The sequence below is a fragment of the Leucoraja erinacea genome, chromosome 4 (assembly GCF_028641065.1).
Source record: "Leucoraja erinacea ecotype New England chromosome 4, Leri_hhj_1, whole genome shotgun sequence".
NCBI lineage: Eukaryota > Metazoa > Chordata > Chondrichthyes > Rajiformes > Rajidae > Leucoraja > Leucoraja erinaceus.
In genome coordinates this window covers 43,506,780-43,521,872 of record NC_073380.1, presented here as the reverse complement: position 1 = coordinate 43,521,872, position 15,093 = coordinate 43,506,780, and the positions used below count along the sequence as shown (strand labels likewise).

At 43.3% G+C, this 15,093-nt stretch overlaps 1 protein-coding gene and 1 long non-coding RNA gene across 2 annotated transcripts in view; one reads left to right on the top strand and one right to left on the bottom strand.

Moving 5' to 3' along the window:
- Positions 1–11,464: 11,464 nt before the first annotated feature.
- Positions 11,465–12,883, bottom strand: cebpd (CCAAT enhancer binding protein delta). The gene has a single exon (XM_055634112.1). The coding sequence runs from the start codon at positions 12,704–12,706 to the stop codon at positions 11,816–11,818; it is 891 nt and encodes a 296-aa protein (XP_055490087.1). The 5' UTR covers positions 12,707–12,883; the 3' UTR covers positions 11,465–11,815.
- Positions 12,884–13,383: 500 nt separating this feature from the next.
- Positions 13,384–15,093, top strand: part of LOC129696321 (uncharacterized) — a 36,066-nt gene continuing 34,356 nt past the window's right edge. Inside the window, exon 1 of the long non-coding RNA XR_008723311.1 lies at positions 13,384–13,456. This is a non-coding gene — a long non-coding RNA (uncharacterized LOC129696321). The remainder of the gene's footprint in view (positions 13,457–15,093) is intronic.

Here is a 15,093-nt window from a genome sequence, read left to right as displayed (position 1 = left end):
AAAAGCAAAATGCTGGAAACACTACACTAATCAAGCAGCATTTATGAGTGGTGAAACAGTTAATATTTCCGGGCAGTAACCCTTCCATCAGCAGACCTGGGAAAAAGAGAAGATATTTTTATGAGTCAGGAGTGCATGAAGAATGTTTGGTTTTCGTGTGCACCTGGACATGAATTATAAAAAAAAATTGCATCTTTACAGGCACAACAAATAACATAGGTTCACAAAAAAGTTGGAGAAACTCAGCGGGTGCAACAGCAACTATGGAGCAAAGGAAATAGGCAACGTTTCAGGCCGAAACCCTTCTTCAGAAGGAGAAGTCTGAAGAAGGGTTTCGGCCTGAAACGTTGCCTATTTCCTTCGCTCCATAGATGCTGCTGTACCTGCTGAGTTTCTCCAGCTTTTTTGTGTACCTTCGATTTTCCAGCATCTGCAGTTCCTTCTTAAACAAATAACATAGGTTATCAGTTATACTTGGTAAACAAGACCAAAATAGTGCGAGGCAAACTACATTGTACAACCATAGTCGATAGTAGTTGAAGTAGTGTTGTGGTTTGGGTAGTTCAAGAACCTGATGGTTAGTGGGAAGAAGCTGTTCTTGAAGCTGTAAGCACCGGTTCTTAGGCTCCTGCACGAATGGTAGCAGTCACAAAGTTGCTTCTCTGCCTCCTCTGAAAGGCGGTGTACAATCCTTGCCACTGGAACGGTGCTCTTCTGTTGCTGCCTACACACAGGGAGGAGCACAACCAGTGGCCTGATTTTCCAATGTGTGGGCAAGGGATGGTACGAAAGGGATCTCTGATGGTGAAGTAGCAGTGGTCACAATTATTTGATCCTTTGTTGCTGCAGCTAACGTGCTAGTGGTAGTTTGGAAGTTACATTTACGAAGCAAAGAAAATAAACGGCCAATGAATAAGCTAAAGGGAATATCCATGATGGGATGAGACCAGGGTTGCCTTAGGGATAAATTATAGAGGTCATCTGGCTGGTGGGATAATGGGGGCTGAAAGAGAGGAGGAGGGAACATTTACAACACTATGAGGTAAGGATGGCTAAGAACTACACAGGACAAACTAAATAATGGATTGAGATATGGGCGAAATATGAAGTCATTTTTTTAGTTCAGTATTTTGCTGAATGATTGGCATGTGGAGATGGGACTAGAGACATATATTTAAAATGGTAGTATTCCGTCAGGCAGCATCTCTGGAGAAAAGGAATAGATGACATTTCGGGTCAAGACCCTTCTTCAGACTGAGAGGGGAAAGGGAAACAAGAGATATAGACGATGATATTGAGACATAGAACAACTGAACGAAAGATCGTTTGCTCCCTGGTCTGGATAGATTGCCTTTACACATTTGATCTTGGGCAGAGATAACATAGCCACCTCTATAGATATGTAAAGCAGGTATAATGCCAAAAGATATGTAAATTGAAAACGTAATAGCTATATTTAAGGATGAAGATAATTCATGTTGTGAGTTTTATGGAGCAGTCAGTTTAACAAAGGCAGTAGAAAACATCAGGGAATCCCCCCCCCTGAACCCGAGGGGGACCAATATCCTGGCGGGGAAATTTGCAAAGGCCACTGGGGAGACTTTAAACTAGAATGGTTGGGGCGAGGGACTCAAATAGAGACAGCTAGTAGACAGAATGGGAGGCAGGAAGCAGAAAAGGGAAGCACTCGGACACAAGAGGAGAAAGAAAAAAAAGGAAATAAACTAGAAGAAGCTAGGAGCATTGTAAGAAAGGTGGATGAGCTTAGAGTCTGGATAGACACCTGGAAGTATGATGTTGTGGCGATCAGTGAAACATGGTTGCAGGAGGGCTGTGACTGGAAACTAAATATTCCAGGATTTCGTTGCTTCAGGTGTGATAGAATTGGAGGGGCAAGAGGTGGAGGTGTTGCATTGCTAGTTAGGGAAGATATTACAGCAGTGCTTTGGCAGGATAGATTGGAGGGCTCATCTAGGGAGGCTATTTGGGTGGAACTGAGAAGTGGGAAAGGTGTAGCAACACTTATAGGGGTGTATTATAGACCGCCAAATGGGGAACGAGAATTGGAAGAGCAAATATGTAAGGAGATAGCAGATATTAGTAGTAAGCACAAGGTAGTGATTATGGGAGATTTCAACTTTCCACACATAGACTGGGAAACACATTTTGTAAATGGGCTGGATGGTTTGGAGTTTGTAAAATGTGTGCAGGATAGTTTTTTGCAGCAATACATAGAGGTACCTACTAGCGGAGGGGCAGTACTGGATCTCCTGTTAGGAAATGAGACGGGATAGGTGGCGGGGGTATGCGTTGGGGAGCACTTCGGGTCCAGTGATCACAATACCATTAGTTTCAATATAATTATGGAGAAGGTCAGAACTGGACCTAGGGTTGAGATTTTTGATTGGAGAAAGGCTAACTTTGATGCGATGCGAGATGATTTAAAAGGAGTGAACTGGGACATTTTGTTTTATGGGAACGATGTAGAAGAGAAATGGAGGGCATTTAAAGGGGAAATTTTAAGAGTACAGAATCTTTATGTTCCTGTTCGGTTGAAAGGAAACAGTAAAAATTGGAAAGAGCCCTGGTTTTCAAGAGAAATTGGACATCTTGTTCGGAAAAAGAGGGAGATCTACAATAATTATAGGCAGCATGAAGTAAATGAGGTGCTTGTGGAGTATAAGGAATGTAAAAAGAATCTTAATAAAGAAATTAGTAAAGCTAAAAGAAGATATGAGGTTGCTTTGGCAAGTAAGGTGAAAGTAAATCCAAAGGGTTTCTACAGCTATATTAATAGCAAAAGGATAACAAGGGATAAAATTGGTCCATTGGAGAGACAGAGTGGGCAGCTATCTGCAGAGCCAAAAGAGATGGGGGAGATATGAAACGAGTAGAGTAGCTATGGATACTATGAGTTTCAAAGTAAAAGAAGTACTGACACTTTTGAAAAATATAAAAGTGGATAAGTCTCCAGGTCCGGACAGGATATTCCCTAGGACATTGAGGGAAGTTAGTGTAGAAATAGCCGGGGCTATGACAGAAATATTTCAAATGTCATTAGAAACGGGAATAGTCCCCGAGGAATGGCGTACTGCGCATGTTGTTCCATTGTTTAAGTGAAAGTGGTGGCGGCAGGTTCATTGGTATCATTTACAAATAAATTGGATAGGCATATGGATGAGAAGAGAATGGAGGGTTATGGTATGAGTGCAGGCAGGTGGGACTAAGGGAAAAAAGTTGTTCGACACGGACTTGTAGGGCCGAGATGGCCTGTTTCCGTACTGTAAATCCAAAGGGTTTCTACAGCTATATTAATAGCAAAAGGATAACGAGGGATAAAATTGGTCCATTGGAGAGACAGAGTGGACAGTTATCTGCAGAGCCAAAAGAGATGGGGGAGATATTGAACAATTTTTTTTCTTCGGTATTCACCAAGGAGAAGGATATTGAATTACGTGAGGTAAGGGAAACTAGTAGAGTAGCTATGGATACTATGAGGTTCAAAGTAAAAGAAGTACTGACACTTTTGCAAAATATAAAACTGGATAAGTCTCCAGGTCCTGACAGGATATTCCCTAGGACATTGAGGGAAGTTAGTGTAGAAATAGCCGAGGCTATGACAGAAATATTTCAAATGTCATTAGAAACGGGAATAGTCCCCGAGGAATGGCGTACTGCGTATGTTGTTCCATTGTTTAAAAAGGGTTCTAAGAGTAAACCTAGCAATTATAGACCTGTTAGTTTGACTTCAGTGGTGGGCAAATTAATGGAAAAGATACTTAGAGATAATATATATAAGCATCTAGATAAACAGGGTCTGATTAGGAACAGTCAACATGGATTTGTGCCTGGAAGGTCATGTTTGACTAATCTTCTTGAATTTTTTGAAGAGGTTACTAGGGAAATTGACGAGGGTAAAGCAGTGGATGTTGTCTATATGGACTTTAGTAAGGCCTTTGACAAGGTTCCTCATGGAAGGTTGGTTAAGAAGGTTCAACTGTTGGGTATAAATGCAGGAATAGCAAGATGGATTCAACAGTGGCTGAATGGGAGAAGCCAGAGGGTAATGGTGGATGGCTGTTTATCGGGTTGGAGGCAGGTGACTAGTGGGGTGCCTCAGGGATCTGTGTTGGGTCCTTTGTTGTTTGTCATGTACATCAATGATCTGGATGAAGGTGTGGTAAATTGGATTAGTAAGTATGCAGATGATACTAAGATAGGGGGTGTTGTGGATAATGAAGAGGATTTCCAAAGTCTACAGAGTGATTTAGGCCATTTGGAAAAATGGGCTGAAAGATGGCAGATGGAGTTTAATGCTGATAAATGTGAGGTGCTTGCTACACCTTGGCAGGACAAATCAAAATAGGACGTACATGGTAAATGGTAGGCAATTGAAGAATACAGTTGAACAGAGGGATCTGGGTGTAACCGTGCATAGTTCCTTGAAGGTGGAATCTCATATAGATAGGGTGGTAAAGAAAGCTTTTGGTATGCTAGCCTTTATAAATCAGAGCATTGAGTATAGAAGCTGGGATGTAATGTTAAAATTGTACAAGGCATTGGTGAGACCAAATCTGGAGTATGGTGTACAATTTTGGTCGCCCAATTATAGGAAGGATGTCAACAAAATAGAGAGAGTACAGAGGAGATTTACTAGAATGTTGCCTGGGTTTCAACAACTAAGTTACAGAGATAGGTTGAATAAGTTAGGTCTTTATTCTCTGGAGCGCAGAAGGTTAAGGGGGGACTTGATAGAGGTCCTTAAAATGATGAGAGGGATAGACAGAGTTGATGTGGACAAGCTTTTCCCTTTGAGAATAGGGAAGATTCAAACAAGAGGACATGACTTCAGAATTAAGGGACAGAAGTTTAGGGGTAATATGAGGGGGAACTTCTTTACTCAGAGAGTGGTAGCGGTGTGGAATGAGCTTCCAGTGGAAGTGGTGGAGGCAGGTTCATTGGTATCATTTAAAAATAAATTGGATAGGCATATGGATGAGAAGGGAATGGAGGGTTATGGTATGAGTGCAGGCAGGTGGGACTAAGGGGAAAAAAAGTTGTTCGGCACGGACTTGTAGGGCCGAGATGGCCTGCTTCCGTGCTGTAATTGTTATATGGTTATATGGTTATATGGTAATTGTTATATCGTTATATGGTTATTAAAAATGGGAATTGAAGCTTCATAATGAATATTAAGCATGGATTTCAAAGTTGACAACATTGCTTGACATTGTATTTTTGAAAGGGTGACAGACAACAAAAAATTATATCGTACATACAATTTTTAGGTCTTGAAAAGGTCTTTGCTAATACCCCCCTTAATATACATGTGAACGAGTTGTATTCACTCAGAATGTAGTCAGGTAACAAATTGCAGATAGACACAAAGTGCTGGAGTACCTCAGCGGATCAGGCAGTATCTCTGGAGAAAAAGAATGGGAGATAAAGTAGAAGAGGGAGTAAAAGGTTACCAGGTTAATTCCCGGGATGGAGGGACCGACATATGATGAAAGAATGGGTCGACTGGGTATTCACTGGAATTTAGAAGGATGAGAGGATATCTTATAGAAACAATAAAATTCTTAAAGGGATTGGACGGGCTAGATGCTGGAAAAATGTTGGGAAAGTCCAGAACCAGGGGTCACAGTTTCAGAATAAGGGGTAGGCCCTTTAGGACAGAGATGAGGAAAAACTTTTTCACCTAGAGAGTTGTGAATCTGTGGAATTCTCTGCCACAAAAGGCAGTGGAGGCCAATTCACTCGATGTTTTCAAGAGAGAGTTAGATTTAGCTCTAAGGGCTAAAGGAATCAAGGTATATGGGGAAAAAGCAGGAATGGGGTACTGATTTTAGATGATCAACCATGATCAAGATTGAAACGTGGTTCTGGCTCAAAGGGCCTACTCCTTCACTTATTTTTTTATGTTTTTAAAAGGGTAGCTATTATGGTCTGGTTACCTAGTTTTACTGATTATTAATTTATTATCTTATTGATTATTGTATATTTATTTGTTGTGACATTGCCTGTAATGCTACAGCAATAATTTCATTGTTCCATTCTGGTACATATAACAATTAAATACTCTTGACTTGATTCCTGGCTATGATTTCATGATTTACATTTATACCTCTGCCTTTTAAAAGCAAAAATTCAATTTCTCAATTTTGAAGATATCAAATTTGAAAGATATTCACTACTGAGAAGGACTACAGCAAATTACAGAAATATATCAGTGACCTTACAGAATGGACAATACATTTTGACACATTTGTGTCAGAAAATGCATTTTTTGAAGGGTTAGTATGATCACATTACTTGGAAGATGCAAGTCCACAAGGAGAAGAGAATTAAAAATGTTCTCAGAGCACAAATTTTCCAATGACTAGAGGTTATACATGTCTTCTTTACTACTTTTATCAACTTGTGTTGCCACTTTCAGGGAGCTATGATATTGGATCCCAAGTCCCTTTGTACACCAATGCTATCAAGGGTCTTTTCCTTTGCATTTGACTTCTCAAAGTGGGTCTTCCTGTAGTTAGCAAAGACATCAAATAAATGCATTTTTCAGATGGAAAGAAGTGAAAGAAGTTTTGCTTGAACTATTAAACTTTGTTCAACCATATTCTTGCAGAATTCTGAATGCCATATAATAAAAAGGATATGAAAGGTTTACAATGATGACATTAAAATTGGTGGTTGCAGACAATGAAGAAGGCTGTTAAAGGAGACAGCAGGATGGATTGGTTCGTAAATTTACAGATGATACCAAGATTGCTCGGATTACAGACAGTGAGGAAGGCTGTCAAAGTATACAGTGGGATATAGATCAGTTACAGATCGGGTGGAGTTTATTCTAAACATGTGTGAAGTGTTGCACTTCGGCAGGTCAAGTGTAAGGGAAAAGTATGCAGTTAATGGCAAGACCCAACAGCATTGATGTACCGAGGGATCGAAGTCCATAGTTCCATGAAAGTGGCAATGCAAGTAGATCAAGTGGTAAAGAAGGTGCATGGTATGCTTGCATTCGTAGGTCAGAGCATTGGGTATCAGAGTCAGGAAGTCATGTCACAGTATATAATGCTGGGTGGGGCCGTACATGGCAGCCTCGCCAACAGCCTCTCTCGTCCCTTTCTTCTTTTGTTGTTTTTAGTCTGCTTTTACTCGTATGTTTTAGTGGATCTTTAGCTTTTGTATTATGTGGTGGGGAGGGGTTGGCGGAAACTTTTTTATCTCTTCCATTCACGGAGATGCAACTTTTCCCGTATCGTATCTCCGTCCGCACTGCGGCCTTAACATCGTGGAGCTGGTGGTCCCTTTGTTAGGGATCAACTTTGGGAGCTCCAACCGCAGGAGTTTCGACCGCCCTGATCGCGGAAGCCTCGATCGCCCCGATGCAGGGGCTTCGACCGCCGACTGCAGGAGCTTCGATCGTCCCGACCGCAGGAGGAAAGAAGGTGTATGTTATTTCCCTTCCATCACAGTGGGGAATGTGAGGTTGTCGAAAACAAGATGGATGTGTTGCCTGCACTGGTGAGGACTCGGAAGGAGTGCCATGAAGGCAGTAGATGTCAGTGTTTGTGGGGACATCACTCCATGAGGACATCCCGGAGTCTAGTGCGAGTGTGGATGGCTTTCTGAGTGTTCGGGCAGACAGGGACTGCAGAGGGAGTGACAGTGGTCGGTACAAGTCTGGTCACATCACAGTGAAGAAGCGTGTGTGTGGCCCGGACATTGAACTGATGGCTGTGGGTCTCTGCTTATGCTGTGTCCCTTGGGGATTCTCACACGCTGTTGTGGCGGCTGTTTAAGTCTATGTTTAATCCTTATGTAGTTATGTATCTTGTTGCTTTGTTTTGTATGACTGTATGGTAAATTAAATTTCACTGTACCTCTGAACACGTGACAATAAAGGACCATTGAACCATTGAATTATAACACTTTGGATAGGATGCATTTTGGAGTATGGTGTGCAATATTAGTTGCAAATCTAGTTGGATGTGGGGGCTTTGGAAATGTTGCAGAAGAGGTTTACCAGTATTAGATGGTATTAACTATATGCAGAGGTTTCTTTGGAGTTTTGGAGGTTGATAGATATAAACTTAGGAAGGGCACAAGTAAGGTGTAGTCTGAACTTTTTTTCCCAGGGTGAAAATATCTATAGGTCAAAAAGGGAGAAAGTTTAAAGATGATATGTGGAGCAAGATTCCCACAGTAGAAGCCTAGAACATACTGCCAGGGGTGGTGGAAGCAGATATGATAGTTATGTTTCAGCAGCTTTTAGATAGGCATATGAATATGTGGAGTATGCAGGGATATGGATCACATGCAGGCAGAGATTAGTTTAACACATATGGGTAGAAGGACCTTTTCTCGTGCAGTACTGTTCTGTGTTCTCTTATGAAATCAGAAATAATAGGGTGTGCATATCAGTACAGGATGTACCGACTACTGTCTCTTACGAAAAGCTGAGGAGTGACCTAATTGAGGTCTTTAAAATGACAGGGTTTGTTAGAGGTTATAAATTGTTTCCATTGTGGGTGATATCAAAAACGGAAGACTATTTAAAATGGGCATAAAGTAATCCAATAGAGAATTTAGAAACATTTACACAAAGGGTGGTGAGAATATAGAACACAATGCACAAGGAAATGTGGATGTTGGAATGTTGAGCTGGAGGAACTCAGTAGGTCAGGATGCATCCGTGGAAGGAAATGGACAGGTGAGGTTTTGGAGGTAGACACAAAATGCTGGAGTAACTCAGCAGGTCAGGCATCATCTCTGGAGAGAAGGAATGGGTGTCGTTTCAGGTCGAGATCCTTCTTCAGACTGATGTCAAGGGAGGGAGCGGGACAAAGATAGAATGTAGTCGGAGACAGTAAGACTAGTGGGAGAACTGGGATGGGGGAGGGGATACAGAGGGAAAGCAAGGGCTATCTGAAGTTAAATAAGTCAATGTTCATACTGATGGGGTGTAAACTACCCAAGTTAAGTATGCGGTGCTGTTCCTCCAATTTGCGCTGGGCCTTACTCTGACAATGGAGGAGGCCCAGGACAGAAAGGTCAGATTGGGAATGGGAGGGGGAGTTGGTTCTGAGACACCGGGACATCAGGGAGGTTAAGACGGATTGAGCGGAGGTGTTCAGCGAAACGTTCGCCGAGCCTGTGCTTGATCTTGCCGATGTAGAGAAGTTGACACCTGGAACAGCAGATACAGTAGATGAGGTTGGAGGAGGTGCAAGTGAGCCTCTGCCTCACCTGGAAAGACTGTTTGGGTCTTTGGATGGAGTCGAGGGGGGGAGGTAAAGGGACAGGGAACGGTCTCTGCGGAAAAGGGTGGAGATGGGAAGATGTGGCCACTAGTGGGATCCCATTGGAGGTGGTGAAAATGGAGGATTATATGCTGAAACGACAGCTGATGGGGTGCAAGGTGAGGACAAGGAGAACTCTGTCCTTGTTACGAATGGGAGGAGGGGGAGCAAGAGCGAAGCTGCGGGATATCGAGGAGACCCTCATCTATAATGGAAGAGGGGAACCCCCGTTTCTTAAAGAATGAGATTTCGGGTCAAGACTCAATAGTCTGAAAAAGAGTTCCGACCCGAAACATCACCTGTCCATTCCCTCTCCAGATTCCACCCACCCACTAATTTCCTGCAGCTCCGCATTTTTCCACAGGCATTGGTGTAAGGATGAGAGAGAAGGGAATTTGATACTTATGCTGATGGATTCCAATGAGAATGGACAGGATCATCCTGAGGTGCATAATTACTGACTTTAAGATTAGGCCAGATAACTGCAAACATGGGACGTACATCTTGTCATATCTTGGTTGATTATTTATTGTTCATCTTCACTTTCCTGCACCAATGTCATATTATGACAGTAACATGGAGACAGACTACAGATACTGGAGGAGACTCAGCAAGTCAAGCCGCATCTGTGGGGGAGAAAGGAATTGTCGATATTGTGGGTCAGGATCTCGCATTGGATCACAAAATATTGACATTTCTTTTCCCTCAATAAATGCTGCTTGATACACTGAACTCCAGCAGTTTACTTTAGCCATTAAGATACCTGAATTTTTGTTTTAATTCTGGACTGTTCATCCCAATGTACCTAATTTTTAGTTGCAAAACAAAAACATAGCTCTGAATACTTATAGCTTTTGCTGAAGTATCAAAATGAAAGAACCATTCCTGTATCATCTAAAACAAAATGTTCTTACTTGGGCTGCTTGTGTTATTGGGTAGCACTTAAGTGATGAGCTTGTACATATTTAACATCTGCTATATAGTTCTGAATATAGGGTGATTTCACCAAATGTCAAATGAGCGTAGATCCCCCCTCACGTGACCGAAAAATTTAAGTGGAGGACATATGTCACTTCGGTACATGTTAGTGAATGGGGAAACACGCACTTTCACACCCGTTAAAAACATGGAAAACGGCCGATTTTTGAGCTGAAATTTTCTGTGCTTAGTCGGGGTGACCGTGAAGCACAGCGACCTAAATTTTCAGGCAAAAAAAAGATAGAAAGTAAGGTAATTACAAGAGGGAACTGAAGGTGGAAAAACAGCGGAAGTGAACAGCCGACATTTGCCGTGGAGATTTAAAGGTCCAAAATATCGGGAATTATCGCGTTTGCTCGCTGAATTTCATCAAAAGTAAGGCATTATGGCATTATTAACTTACTTTTGATGAAATTCAGTGAGCAAACGCGATAATTCCCGATATTTTGGACCTTTAAATCTCCACGGCAAATGTCGGCTGTTCACTTCCGCTGTTTTTCCACCTTCAGTTCCCTCTTGTAATTACCTTATAGTGAACATGAGTAATGAATTTATACATTCAGCAATTGTCAGAAGATTTTAGTGAAATGTGAATGTGGACAATTTTAAGTGTTGTGCTTTTAACATTGTGACCATCCCTGATGCTTTGGTGTACTTGTATTATCGCTGCCTAAAAATAATGAAAACCGCACACCGGTTAAAACTATAGATAATTATTGATGTCAGTGAACTACAGGTTGGGTGTAATTATGCCTTCCCTCAGTCAAGCAGTGTTCATCCAGTCAGTGCATTAGGCTTGCATGCAGAGCATATTTTTTGTCACGAGTTATTTTAAGATTAATAATCCTAGTTACACCTTTAACTATTTCTTTATAGTGTAGATTCCATTCTGGAATTCTAATCCCATTTGTAATTCCAGCGTGAAGTTGCGCTAATCAGGTGTCTAATGAGAAATGGAAATGTTGCTTCTGAAAAATACATTCCAGTAATCACGTGCTCTAATGAACTTCGTGTTCAAGTTTAAAAACTGGGGACTGGGAGTTATCTATTCACGTGCTTTCTCGGTCGCAGCGTGACTCAGCAAAAGGCACGATATCCTGTCGTCCGAAAATTTTCCATTCACCTTTTGTTTCCTTTGCCCAACCCAGGTATTCAACAAATACACTGCACAAACTAAATACATTTGACGCATTTAATGATTCTTTTCATAAAAATGAAATACAGTTACAAAACTAACGACAGCCATCAGCTAACAACCGTTTTGACTAACGTGAAAAATAAAGTTTATAATCGTGGCATATAAATTGTACTCTAGTTGGATTAAGTATAGAAAAATCAAGAATTATAAAAAATAATTTACGGAAAGTTTAGCCTTTGTTGCTGTGGCAACGTTTTAAGGCAGTCTGCAACAAGTTCCAGTTCAGAACTCAAGACGAGAGAAATCGACACATTTCTAAGTTCACAGTACATGCTACACATTATTGATTCTTTGGTTGAGGTATAAGGCTTAAAGTTTAAGCTTTTAAAAGTCACCGGCAGTCTGAGTTTGCATTGAGGAAAGATGCTGCGTTAGGTTGTTGCTCAAAAAAGTTCCTCATAATCGCAAGTTCCCGAGACAACTGTTCAATCTTTTTATGCAAGCGATCGTTCTCTGCATTGAGTTCCAACATTTTCTGCTGCATTTCTACGTTACGCCGTTTCGCCTTATCTCGGCTCTTTCTCACTGCGATATTATTCCTCTCTCTCCTCTGTCGGTACTCGGAGCTTTGTCGGTCTACGGACTTCTTGGATTTTTCCTTTGCAGACAGCGATCGACCGTGAGAGCTTGACGAGCTGGGCTCCGGGCTGGTGGGAGGGGTGGGTTGCCCAGTGGGCAGATGCACGGTGGTTTGGGCGCAGGCAGCAATCTGCGAGTGCAGTGGAGTTTCCATGTTCTCGTCCCTTTCTTCCTTAACCACCACTTTCGATAAGTCCAATCTCTGATCGTAGCTGCTGCGCAGCTGGGCGGCGAACGGATCCCTCTCCGAATGGGTACCTGACGAGGCAGATATCCCAGTGACAGAGTTCATCGTTGGACTGGCTGCTACGTGGGACAGGTACCCATACTCGGGCTGTGCCTTGTCCCCTTTGTTGGTGCTAGCTAACAGGTCTGCCAGCAGGTCGTCATTGTAGAGCTCCAGCTGAGAGCCCGACACCGGCTCCACTACGTACGGGCTGAAATCAATCGCACTTTCGTCGTCGTAGATGGCACCTGCCGGGTTCAACTCGAGCAGGTTTGATCTTTCCTCGCACATTCCCCGGTCTGGCTTGGTCAAAGACACCCCGCCGCTGACACCGTCGTAGAAATTAGCCTGCTCGAGGGCAAACATGGGGAAGCATGGCGAGACGCAGCGTGAATCCAGGTTGTACAGGTTACTCATGAAGGGGCTGGGTTTGGGTTTCTCCGCCGCGACGCTCACTGTTTATTGCGACCGCGCTGGGATGTTTGCAAGAGACGATGTTGCAGCCGCGCTGGGGTGTTTGCAAGAGGCGATGTTGCAGCCGCGCTGGGATGTTTGTAACAGGCGATGTTGCAGCAGCCGCGCTGGGATGTTTGCAAGAGGCGATGTTGCAGCAGCCGCGCTGTTTGCAAGAGGTGTTGCAGAGGCGATGTTGCAGAGGCGAAGTTGCAGCCGCGCTGGGGTTGCAAGAGAGATGTGCAGCCGCGCTGGGATGTTGCAAGAGACGATGTTGCAGCCGCGCTGGGGTGTTTGCAAGAGGCGATGTTGCAGCAGCCGCGCTGGGGTGTTTGCAAGAGGCGATGTTGCAGCCGCGCGGGGTGTTGCAAGAGACGATGTTGCAGCCGCGCTGGGGTGTTTGCAAGAGGCGATGTTGCAGCAGCCGCGCTGGGGTGTTTGCAAGAGGCGATGTTGCAGCCCAGCTGCCGCGCGCCGCTTTATACTCCCGGCCCGCGCGCGTCACCCATTCAGAGATCCGTTAACGTGAGCGGGGGGCGGGTCCTCGCGCTCTGGGGATGAGCCCAGATCCGCCCGCCCGCCCGCCCGCGAGGCTCTGCTGTCAGTCCCGTCCAGGCGCTGCAACAGCGCCCGGGGGGCGAGGACAGGAGAGGGGGCGGAGTGCGGTGGTCAGACCGCAGACAACAACGGCAGGCGGGGTTATTAATGGACCTGGTAGGTTGCGTGGGTGGAATCGCTCAGTTTTCACATGCATGTCGAAACTTGCATTGAGGAGAGTGCTTGAACTGGGTCATTTATAGTGAAAATAATGCAAAAAAAGTTTAAATTGTTGTTTCCCAATCGATTCTGATGTGATGAATAGATCGGGTGAGACGAATAGAGTCTCTCGCCCAGAGTAGGGGGGTCGAGAACCAGAGGACGTAAGTTTAAGGTGAGGGGGAGATTTAATAGGAACCTGAGAGGTAACTTTTTCACTCAAAGAATGGTAGGTGTGTGGAACGAACTGCCGGAGGAGGTAGTTGAGGCAGGTAGAATTGTAAAGGGACTGTCCCACTGACACGACCTTTCATCGACTGTCTTCGACCTTCAAGCTCGAGGGCATTCGCTTGAAAAAATTCGAGCTGGATCGACCCCACCCCACAGCACAACGAGTTCAAAAAGAATTACTCGTAGAAAAATTTTCAACATGCTGAATAATTTTCCTCGACCAAACTGAGGCCGCGAGTACACGGGAACTTCCCTCGAGCATGAAGGAGAGTAACAGTGACCTCATAGGACCTAGGACCATGCGTTGAGTCGAGGGCAAACTCTTCTAAATTTGCAGATTAGGTCGCAGCAATGAGACAGCCCCATAATGTTTAAAAAACATTTGGACACGTACATGTATAGGACAGGTTTTGAGGGATATGTGCCAAATGCAGGCTATTAAACACAACAACAAATAAGTTCTGAGCTCTGAACTACAAAAGATTTATTTATTGAACTTTTTATTTATTTTGCTCTCTTCCCCTGTTATGTACTAGGTTTACATATTCACATGTTCTGTTGTGCTGCTGCAAGTAAGAATGTCATTGTCCCATCCAGGACATATGACAATAAAACACTCTTGACTCCTGAATACAAGAAGGTGTGAGCAATTCCCAAAGTGATGGAGGAACTCAGCCGGCCAGGCAGCATCTGTGGAAGGAAAAGCACAGACAGTTTTGCGTTGGTTCCTCAAACTGGACTGAAGACTGAAGAAGGGACCCAACCCAAAACGGGGTCCGTCCATTTCTGTCTACAGATGCTGCCTGACCCGCTGAGCTCCTTCCAGCACTTTTTTCTGCACACTTTAAAGTAAATCTGCTCTCGTGCAGGTGTGTACATTTTTCTTTTCAGCAAACAATCACATTCTACTCTCCTACGAGGATCCATTTCTCAATGGACTTCGTGTTTGTCAGTGTTCGATTAAATAACTTTTCGTAGAAACCTTAATGCTGTCCTCAGCCTTCAATTGTCCAGTTAAGAAGACGAATGGTAGCTTCTACTGCTTTTTATCTGAAGGTTATCCTTTAAACAAGAGAAGACCTGCAGAAATTGTTCCATGTTAGGATACAATTTTTAATTACTTAACCACGCAGATAATATAATTTCTCAACTGGGGAAAAATGGAGCTTAGACATATATTGAGGGAGCTCGTTAGACCACTACAAATGACCCACCAAAATACCATGGAGAGGTAACTAGTAGTTTTTACCCTTAATTTGTTCGATCAAGAGTAACGGTAGAATAATAATCCAATCAAGAACATTGTATCCATGGAAGACAAATATTGATTTACAGTGCCCTCCATAATGTTTGGGACAAAGACC